Source organism: Hyalella azteca, unplaced genomic scaffold (genome assembly GCF_000764305.2).
Source record: "Hyalella azteca isolate HAZT.00-mixed unplaced genomic scaffold, Hazt_2.0.2 contig8063, whole genome shotgun sequence".
Lineage (NCBI taxonomy): Eukaryota > Metazoa > Arthropoda > Malacostraca > Amphipoda > Hyalellidae > Hyalella > Hyalella azteca.
The window spans coordinates 106,017-116,854 of NW_025938169.1; the positions used below are offsets into that span (position 1 = coordinate 106,017).

At 38.3% G+C, this 10,838-nt stretch overlaps 1 protein-coding gene across 1 annotated transcript; it reads right to left on the reverse strand.

Annotated features, from left to right (window-relative positions):
* Window positions 1-1,763: 1,763 nt before the first annotated feature.
* LOC108665834 lies at window positions 1,764-6,945 on the reverse strand. The gene is made up of 6 exons (XM_047881475.1): window positions 6,590-6,945; window positions 5,258-5,366; window positions 4,601-4,717; window positions 4,001-4,282; window positions 3,164-3,542; window positions 1,764-1,777 (listed from the first exon to the last, which is right to left on the reverse strand). Exons 1-6 carry the CDS (start codon window positions 6,673-6,675, stop codon window positions 1,764-1,766), a joined length of 987 nt encoding a protein of 328 aa, XP_047737431.1. The 5' UTR covers window positions 6,676-6,945.
* Between the last annotated feature and the right edge of the window lie 3,893 nt (window positions 6,946-10,838).

The following is a 10,838-nucleotide window of genomic DNA, read 5'->3' on the forward strand; positions in this document are numbered from 1 at the left end:
CCCTGCTTGTTATGCTTATGTTTATCAATTATCATTAACTTAAGAAATATTTCTTACGAAAAATTGTTGGCTACTTCAACAACGCATCTCAATTATAGTCCGAAAAAAATAGTATTGGTTTAAAATTATTTTCCACAATGTTTTTCGCATTCATAAAATTTGGTAACGAATGCTAAGGTCACTAGACAAAATTTTGATTGTGTGATTATTACATTATTATTATTAGAAAAAATTGATTATTAGAAAGAAAATGTTGTCAATCCTCCACTATTGGCGAGATGAAAAAAATGCAGTGAACGCCTCGGAAATTCGATATTCACACTCAGGTAATGAGCGAGTGGGTAGCGATGCAATATTTCATCGCATTTTCAATATAAATAGCGATGCAATATTTAGCTCGTGTGTATAAAATTATCTTGACTAAGATATTTCTAGTTGGACGTTTGTTATTTGGGTTTGAGTTAGTTGTAAGTTTATTTGGCCGGCTGCAGTTTCCCAACATTTTTTGCAATAGTGTCGGCAGCCTTCCGCATTTCTTCGAATCCAACTTTGAAGATAGAGGCTAAACTCAAACCTCTAGTCCGATTCAGAAACAGCCCAACAGACAGATCCATTACGACTGCCAACGACGCCACACCTTTAAGCTTTGTCCTCCACGTCTACGTTATGGAGTGAGACCTTCAAGCGTGCGTCTCGTCTGAGGTGGCGGCCTCGAGGTGCTGGGACGATCTGGGGACTGCGGCATCAGCTCGTCTTCTCACGGAGGACGGGTCTCTGCGAGAGCTGTGGAGAGGACCGGATGCTGCAGGTTGGTTGTCCGTCACTTAAGCTCAGGGTGTTGTGGCAACTTGTAGCCCCGGCCGGTTTCCATTATGGATAACCGTTTCCCCTTCACTACTCTCAACCCAAATAATAAAACCCGTCTTGTCTTACAACTGAAATATATGCTATATACTTTTGAAAGCCAAATTTGTTGTATAAATCTCTTATTCTAAGATTATCATTTAAATTTAAAGAGCATAGCTGCCAGGTTCGTAAATTTAAGATTTAATATTTAGAACCCTAACATTCAGCTTGTTCCAATTTTTTCTTTTGGCTTTCGTTCATTAAAATCAGTTGGCATTTATTTTGACAGGATGGGCTGCACGGAGCTTAGCGTGTCAGTTTCCCTGTGCTGCCTGGCTGGTGTACACTAGCCAGGTGAAGCTCCTGCTCCCGATTCAGAGGACTTCCACCGGGCAGCAGCTCGCGCCTATCGTCTTTGTTTCATTTTTTGTGTTTGATCGACACAAATTCGGTTCAATAAATTCAGTTTAAGTGAATAGTTTTCTTTACATTATTCCATACAAGTGTTATTAACTCTTTCCTTCCGCTGAAAAGGGAGGTCGCGCTAAAAGTTTTGTACAGCGTGTGGGTCATTTTGACCCGGAAAAATAGCATATCAGTGCTACTTAGAATAAATGTATCACTATTTAACAATATGAACCATTAATTTTTGGAGAATTTAGAGCTCTATTCCGGCCCCGCAATTCCAAAACATGTGTTGTACTGAGGAATTAATATCTGTTTCATTTAAGACATTTTGGCATCTGTTGTTAATAACGTAATGTCGTAAATTTTATCAATATATAGCTTTCATTTTGTTTTCATCTTGCACTCATAAAAGCTTCGGTTATTACAAAATTAACTTTGAGGTGTAACAATTCCAAGTGTATAAAGGTATAAGGTATGAAAATTTAACACTATCCATAGTTCTATGTATCTCAGGCAAGGTAATCTTCAAACAAAATTACATATAAGTTTAACACCATCATAACAAATTAATTAGAATCAATGCGATACCTTGTAGAAGAGTACGGAAATGAGGTAAAAAATCAGCATGTACAAGTAATAGTTTGGTGTTTAATCTAAAGTTCTCTGATGATAGGCAAAGATTTTAGTTTTTGGAAAATAATAAGTATGGCCAAAATTGATTTTTATTATAAAACAGGACAAAAATACACACAAAGCCTTTTTTGTTAAAATATTGTAACTTAATTTATAACGATCTCAACTTAGAATCACATTTTCGTTTCGTTGCTGTCTTCACAATAAACGAAAAATCTGCCTTCACTAAACTTTATGCTTTTTTTAAAGTGACCTCACATTCATCATTCGAAGCGACAATTGTAAATTTCACAATTTCCTCATTTAACAAATTATCATTTTCTTTATTGTCTACAGATACGTAATGTCTACGTAAAATGTCTTTAATGCACGAGTAAATGTATCTAAATGTCTGGTGACGAGCGTTACCGTCGGTAGACGAAAGGTAAAAGTGCTTATTACTTTAAGTATTAGCCGATATTGGAAGCGGCAATTAAGTATTTTTTACTTCGAAATTCGGGGTAATTTCTTTCAATTTTTAGCCATAATTTTGGAACATTTTTACAAAATTGATAATGAAAAATAAAAATTGATAATTTTTTTTCAATTTTTAGCCCGATATACGAAGTGGAAAATACTTGCCTCTTGCACCATCGGCTAATACTTTCCCCATGTATTAATGCTTTAAACAACATTGAGATAGAATCAAACATTTAATAATGAAAGTTCCTCATTTAAATATCAACTTCATTCTTAAGCAAGCAACACCGGCTTTACCTCAAATCGCACTGTGTATATACTGTAGTGAGATGGGCCAGTAGCCTACTGGCCACCGCTACTGTCCCCGTTTAAACGCACATTATCGAAAACGTTAAAATGAAATCATGTAATAAAAGCTCTTCATTTAAATATCCTCGGTATTCTTGAGCAAGCAACACCGGCCTTAGCTCAACTCTCACAGTACAGCCCGACGCAAAAGGTTAGCCCCACCCCTTTAAAACATCATAACACATCGAGTTTTGTGAGTTTTATTGTGCAAATGGTGGCAAACGAATCGTCTTGGTCTCAGTAATCAAAATACAATAGACTGTTTTGAAAATGTAATTAGTAACGGGAGAAAATGAAAAACACATGTTTTTGCCCCGACGCTAAAGGTTAGCCCCACTTTGTACACTTTGACATTTTAGGCAAAACAAAACAAACGTCAGCTGCAAAACTAAAAATTATGCACCGATATGCTCCCCGTTGGCTTTGTAGACATCCAAGCACCGCTTTTTCATGCCCTGAGACAATCTACGGAGGTAGTTGGGGTCCAGATTGGACCAGGCGGCTTGAATGGCCAACTCGAGTTCTTCCTTCGTGTCATACTGCTTCCAGCAGGCGTAGACGATGCCAGCCATGTACCCCCAGACGTTCTCAATGGGATTCAGATCGGGGGACTTGGCTGGCCAGTCCATAACCCGGACTTTGGCACGCTTGAAGAAGGCCTTGGTCGTGCGCGCTGTACAGATTGAGGCATTATCTTGTTGGAAGATGGCGCTGCGGCGAATTCGGTGGCGGATGACGGGAAGTAGATGGTCCTCGAACGTTTGGACATAGTCGTCCGCGCACTGGTTGCCTTTGAGGGAGACGAGCTCGCTCGTTCCGTTTGCATGAAAGGCTCCCACACCATTACACTGCCCCCGCCATTTTGGCGGCTAAAAGCTGCCTTTGGGTCATTCCTGCGGTAATGCCAGTAGTACTTCAGACCATCTGGGCCATCCAAATTCCATTTTTTCTCATCAGAAAAGATGGTTTTGGCCCAGGTTTCATCACTAGTACATGCATACTTTGTGCCCCAGGCGACCCTGGCATGCTTGTGAGCATCGGTCAATTGGGGGGCCTTGTTCATCTTCACGTATTGTAAGATGCCGGAGGACGCGAGGGTGCGAGAGACGGTAGACTTGGAGACATTGAGCTCCAACTTTTGGACTAGTTTGGGTGCGCTCAAGTCGCCGGGCGCCGTAACTCAGAAGAGGCGACGCGTGTCACGGGCCGACATCTTCTTGGGGCGGCCTTTGGTGTGCCGCTTTCCGTAGTTCACGGGGTCCTTGAGATAGTTGGAGATGGCTTTGCGGCTACACCCCACTTATGCCTCCATTTGACGCAGGCTACGACGCTCGCCCTCAGGCAGCGCCATCAGGGCTTGAATGGCACCTTTACTGATGTCGAGCTCCTGCCTCACTTGTGAAGCTGTTAGCCTCTTCACCAGGAAGAGGACGATGAAGTTAACGATGCAGGTGACCATGATGGCCCCGATGAAGTGCCAGGCCATCGTCATGGTCTCAAGGAAGAGGTAGAAATGGTCCTCTGGAGGCCACCGCTTGTCGTTATCCATGTTCCAGAGGATGAAGTCTGCTTGGATCCACAGTCCACCCTGACATGAAATATATTTTTAGATGGAAATTAATTTTATATATTTATTTTAAGATTGAAATTAATTTTATATATTTATTTTGTAGATTGAAATTATTTTTATGTATATGAAATTAATTATCCATTTTAGATTGAAATTAATTTTATAGATTTATTTTACATGTTGAAATTATTTTTATGTATATGAAATTAATTAAATATTTTTAGATTGAAATTAATGTTATAGATTTATTTTATAGATTGAAATTATTTATATATATATGAAATATATTATATATTTTTAGATTGAAATTGATTTTCAATATACCACATAACTCACCAGGTAGATGAGTAGAAAGCCACGTATAATGGGGTAGACAGGCTTGTCCATGTTCACGGTCTCTGCGTACATAGTAACTGCCAAGAGGAACCAAAGTATACCCATTTGTAGGTGTACCTGCGGTACATGAGGTATTAGTACATGTGTACCTGCGATACATGAGGTATTAGTACATGTGTACCTGTGATACATGAGGTATTAGTACATGTGTACCTGTGATACACGAGGTATTAGTACATGTGTACCTGTGGTACATGAGGTATAGTACATGTGTACCTGCGGTACTTGAGGTATCAGCACAAGACGTGTATCTTTTTCAATATGATTTAGATTTTTTATTGACTGTTAAGTTTTCTCCTGAACTCAGCGTGATCACAAATAACATGAAATTATCTTTGGAAACAAATAATGGACACGTGATGCTGTTTATAAATTCCATTCATAAATTATATTGTGTATCTTTGGCAAAAACATTTAATTAATTAACTAAAACATTGCCTAATAAATTAAAACATTTAAATAATTAATTAGGCAGTAATTAATTACTTAAAACATTTAATTAATTAATTAAAACATTTAATTGATTAATTAAAACATTTAATTAATCATGTAAACAATTAATTAATTATATTATTTAATTAATCAAGGTTTACTAACCTGCTGGTTGAGGGAGTCCTGGTGCTTACTATGCGCGAGCATAAGCATGGTTATGAGCATGAACGTTGCTCCTGATACTATGTACTCCAGACCATCCACCACCAGGTACCTGCACGTACAATTACTGCACACTCACAGGAATAAGTGGGACTTTGTCCCAATGATGATGCACTTTTTACACCCTTCCTGCCCTGCACGTACAATTACTGTACACTCACAGGAATAAGTGGGACTTTGTCTCAATGATGATGCACTTTTTGCACCCTTCCTGCCGGTCATTCTGATCCAGCTTGACCCGGTGAAAGGACGTATCAGTGATACGTGCATGTAGTGTGTCATTATTTTTAGCGCATTTCCTCATTTATGAAAAAAATGCGCTATTGTGCTCGCCATGTCCGTCTGTCCGTCCGTCCGTCTGTCCGTCCGTCCGCCCGTCCGTCTGTCCGTCCGTTCGTCCGTCTGTCTGTCTGTCTGTCCTTCCGTCTGTCTGTCTGTCTGTCTGTCTGTCCGTCCGTCCGTCCGTCTGTCTGTCCGTCTGTCTGTCTGTCCGTCCGTGACCTCAAGTTTTCGTCGACGAGAAAATGCGTTCTCTGTCACTCACTGCAGTGAGTACTGAGTTATATTTTTTTAAATATGAGCCATATATTTTTCAGAGTGCAAGGGGATCTTGTAGCGATAAATGAAAAAATTTATATTTTTAATATTTGTAAGTTAATATATTCAAAAGTTTAAGTAGCTATCAAAATTTGACCAGACGACCTATATTTTATGATGATAAAAGAATGACGACGGTAATAACTTAAAAATAAATAAAATTCCGGAGTTGATATTAAGAACGGAATAAAAATTTAATTATGGCATTGGATAAGAATTGATAATTGACATGACATTACACTAAATTACTAAACAAATCTGAGCCTGAGAGAGGTTAATTCAATTTATTAATTAAATTAAAACTATTAGCTTTAATTGTTGAATCTAATACAAATTACATCGAAACAATTTTGTGGCTAACCGAAAAAAAATTTTGATCCAAGTATTAATAAGGGCTAATTTTTGAATAAAAAATTTTACACAAATTACATACTACAATTAAGACGTGGAAAAAATTTTACATTTTATTATTAATTAATATATTAGATTTTTAGTGAACAATCTCGCCATCTCACCGATAATGGTTGAGTATAATAGTAATTTTTGGCATGGAATTTAATTAAATAATTCAAATAAATAAGAGTTCCCTCTCAACAAAATTTTACTATTAATATTTAAATAAGACAGTTAATTTTCAACTAAATTAAATTATTAATAAATAAAGTTTATTAATTTTACCGATAATGTTTGAGGATAACAGCGGCTGGTGCCATGCCTGTCAAGACCGCAGACGTCATGTGGACGTAGTCTTCTACGTTGCGCATCTGGCCAGGCTTCTCATGGAACAGATGGTTCTGGATCTCCACTGTAACAGATGGATGAGTTACAGCTCATGGAACAGATGGTTCTGGACCTCCACTGTAACAGATGGATGAGTTACAGCTCATGGAACAGATGGATGAGTTACTGCTCATGGAACAGATGGTTCTGAACCTCCACTGTAACAGATGGATGAGTTACAGCTCATGGAACAGATGGTTCTGAACCTCCACTGTAACAGATGGATGAGTTACAGCTCATGGAACAGATGGATGTGTTACTGTCNGATATTATCGGAAACCTATGATTTAAGCTGTTTATGCAAAGTGTTACGATGGGTAATATTCGAAATAAGATTGTGAGTAAATGAATAGGTTTTATTCAGGGGTAATTGGTTAATTTTGTTAGACAAGATTCGGGGTAAATGGTTGTGGTGGCCTATGATTTAAGCTGTTTATTCAAAGTGTGACGGTACACCTATTATCTATACTACTAATATACCATCTGGCAACGCTGCTACTGAGCGACAGAGCGAGCCGCCGGCCCGCCCGCGCGAGCGCGGACTCCGCGTCTCGCAGGTCTCCGCGGAGCGCCAGGCATGGTTACCTCGGGCTGCCAGATGAGAGCATTAGAAAACGGCGAAATCTTGTCTCAAAAACGTAAGAAAACAGCCAGTAATAAATAATTACTTGGTTAATTTGTAATAAGCTGTACAAATTTGATTTTTCGTGTCTTATAAAAAGGTCTAAATCATTTTCTATTGAAAATAAAAATACCACAAGTTTATGGCTTCAAAGATTTTCGCTGGCCAACGCAATCAGAAATAATATGCGTTTTAAAAATTATTTTTTAAAGACAACACTTCTGAACAATCCAGATTCTTGGATGTTACATATGTACAATGAATTTCTAATTTTATTTTCAAATATTGAAAAAAATTATTAATCAAAAATTTTTTAGGATATCAAAATTTTGTAAATTATCAAAATTATTCATTCTGTCAACTGATTCATGCATTGTCTCTGACTTTATGCCATTATGCAAAATTTCAGATCGATTGGACAGGTCAAATTGTGTCATATATGGATTTGTAGCTGACGAAATTATTTTTAGATTTTTTTATAATGAATTTTTTTTATAATTTATAAAATTATTTATTCTGTCAATTGATTCATGCATTGTCTCCAACTTTATACGCAAGTGTGCCAAATTTAAGATAGATTGGACAGGTAGAAGTGTGTTAAATATCGATTATAAGATTTGTAGCAGACAGACAAACAGACAGACAGACAAACAAACAACAAGAACTGAAGTTAAAGAGAAGTGTTGCAAAAAGCCCAAATTGTCGAATTTGACCAGACAAAGGTCTATCTGGCTACACTGACGCCAGACTACAAACCTGCAGGCGAAGGTAGTCACGGCTTGCCATGTGAGCATTTTCAATGAATGTGAATGACCTATGTAGCGAAGGCACGTTAATGAATCGCCATCCATGAAGTGAAGCGTATGCATAAATTGGCACATATGTAGGGGATCCACATTAATTAATTGGAATATATTACTCGAAAATCATATATTTAGGAAACCCTCTTCGTTTCACGCGGGTGCCTCTCGCAAGAAATTTGTCACTTCTCAAGCTTTTTACTCGGAATATTTGGGTGTTACGTCACTTATTTTGATGAGAGCAAAACATGATGAGAGAAGCTACGACTGGGGCGAAAGTTAGTTAGGCGGGACAAATCACGACCTCCCTTTTTTATTAATACAGGAAACCTAACTTCATGTTCAACTCTGCCAGCCATAAATCCATCAATACTGAACGGATTTCATTCAAATTTGAAAAATAAGTAGATTTTATCAGTGCGCTGTGAACAGAATTATTTCAGATTTTTACATCGATTCCTTTTTTATCATCATTAGTATCAAGATTATCGTCAGTGAGTAAACTTTTCTATCATGACGATTTGTTGTAATACGAAAAATCATCCCACTGAATTTTGAAGTAAATCAAAGTTTATCGAATTAGATGAAAATCTTAACGTGAGCAACGTTACCTTCAATAGCATAGCATAGTGAAGAATAGGGCTGCATGATGTGGCCTGTCGCCGATTCTTGTATGTACTTTTCGTGACTTGTCCACAGGAGATCTAAATACAGGCCCTTTGACCGGATCCTTCCCAAACTGACGATAGTTTGAAATAACTATTAGACTTCCACCGGGTTCGATATGGTACTTGGCATTTCAAGTCTGTACATATATTTTTCCATAGCTTTATCTAGTATTTTCTTGAACGCGTTCTTACTCGGAACGTCAACAATGCAATTGGGGAGGCTGTTCCACGTACATGTCGGTGAGTCCGAGCGAGAAGAAATGTTGTCGCTTGGATGAGTTGCAACGCAGTTTTTTTAGTTTATAGCCGTGGCCCCTGGTGTTGGTTCTTGTTTCAATTTCTAGTAATCCTTTGGGGACCTTGTATAAACCATGAATATACTTGTATACTTCAATGAGGTCCCCACGTAGACGTCGATAACAGAGGCTTGGAACCTTCATAATCTTTAATCTTTCTTCATAGGACTTGCCCTTCAAGCCCGGAATTATCCTTGTTGCGCCTCTTTGAACACTCTCAATTAAATTTTGGTCCTTTTCAAATCTAGGTGGCTACACGGCGTTTCTAAACTCTAGATTCGAGCGCACGACTGCAACAAACAACTGTGTCAAGGGATACGGTTTGTTTAACGTATGGGGTGGATGCAATACAACTTCAGGAGTAAACAGAAACATTTATTAACAATAGATCAAAGAATGCTAAATGAAGGGGAGTCAACTTCAGGCGCTACGCGACGCAAAACTACGACAAAGTGACGGAAAAGTTACGGTAGCAAAGAACAGTTACATTAAGTGCAGTAAAGTAAAGCTGAGTTACGTAAAGTAATGGAATGTAACCCGGATAATCTAAAGTATAATATGGCAACGAGATTTGAGCTTGCGGGACGGTAGGTTTGGCCGTTCAGGTCCGACCTGTCGAGATTGAACAGTCATGTAGGTATTGCTTTCGTTGGCATTTCAAGGTCTATTTCAAAGTGGATAATTCATCTTAAAAAATATAGTACAAAATTATAGAACCAGAATTAGCCGTTGGTTAACAAGCTCACCTGTCGAGTGTGGGCGGACAAGATCTAAGTCTACAATCGGCCCTAGCGTCGAGTTTAGCTTTGGAATGCAGAACAAGTGACTTTAAGAAGAGCGGATCGCGTGCCCTTACAAACTGCTTCATCGCTTTTGCATCTAGGAACTCTTAGGAGCGTCTGATTATTCCAAGAAGTTTGTTGGATGTATTAGCTTGCGTTTCAACATGCTTAGAAAATTTCAGCTCCTTGTCGACATAAACTCCGAGATCTTTTTCCACTCTAGACTTTTCTATCATTACTCTCTCGTTGTAACCATGTCATGTCTTCTCATACTGTTATCTTGCTGTTCATTGTTCTTCCCGAGATGAAGTACTTTACACTTGTCAGAATTAAACCGCAGCTGCCACGTATCAGCCCAGTTAACTAAACTGTCAAGATCATCTTGCAATTGCACTTTATTTGAGGCCTTCATTGTATTATAAACTTTTGTGTCGTCGGCATACATGGAGCACATGCTGGATACTACTTCTGGCAGATCTTTTATAAAAGCAACTAAAAAAATAGGCCTCAGGACGCTTCCTTGTGGCACGCCACTGCGCACTGATGCCCAGTCTGACACGGTTCCGTTAATACTTACACGTTGTCGTCTACCTACTAGGAAATCTCTGATCCATTGGAGTACGTTTCCGTCAGTTCAAAAGACTTCACTTTACGCAACAGCCGCTCATGCGGAACACTGTCAAATTCTTTGGCTAAATCGAGCCACTATATATATAGCCACGTGAAGACGTTATTACTCTCGAAATGAGTGTGACTTTGTCTACGAGAATATATTCTTATTCTTTTAAACGAGAGTGAAATGAGAGTTTAACGCAAAATGAAAAATGTGGATTTGATAGGGTATTTTTTTTTAATTATCATATAGTGGCTTTATTAATATTATTATTAGGATGCGGTATGATCGGAGTCTAAACCTGCAAAGATTATCCATCCTGCTTGTTATGTTCATCAGTTATCATTAATTAAACTACAATAACTT

Coding starts and splice junctions, on each gene's coding strand:
- LOC108665834 (XM_047881475.1), bottom strand. CDS start 6,675: ATGCGCAACGTAGAAGACTACGTCCACATGACGTCTGCGGTCTTGACA. Junction 4,718..5,257: donor AGGACTCCCTCAACCAGCAG/GTTAGTAAACCT, acceptor CATGTACCGCAG/GTACACCTACAAATGGGTAT. Junction 3,543..4,000: donor GTAGCCTGCGTCAAATGGAG/GCATAAGTGGGG, acceptor TGGCGGGGGCAG/TGTAATGGTGTGGGAGCCTT.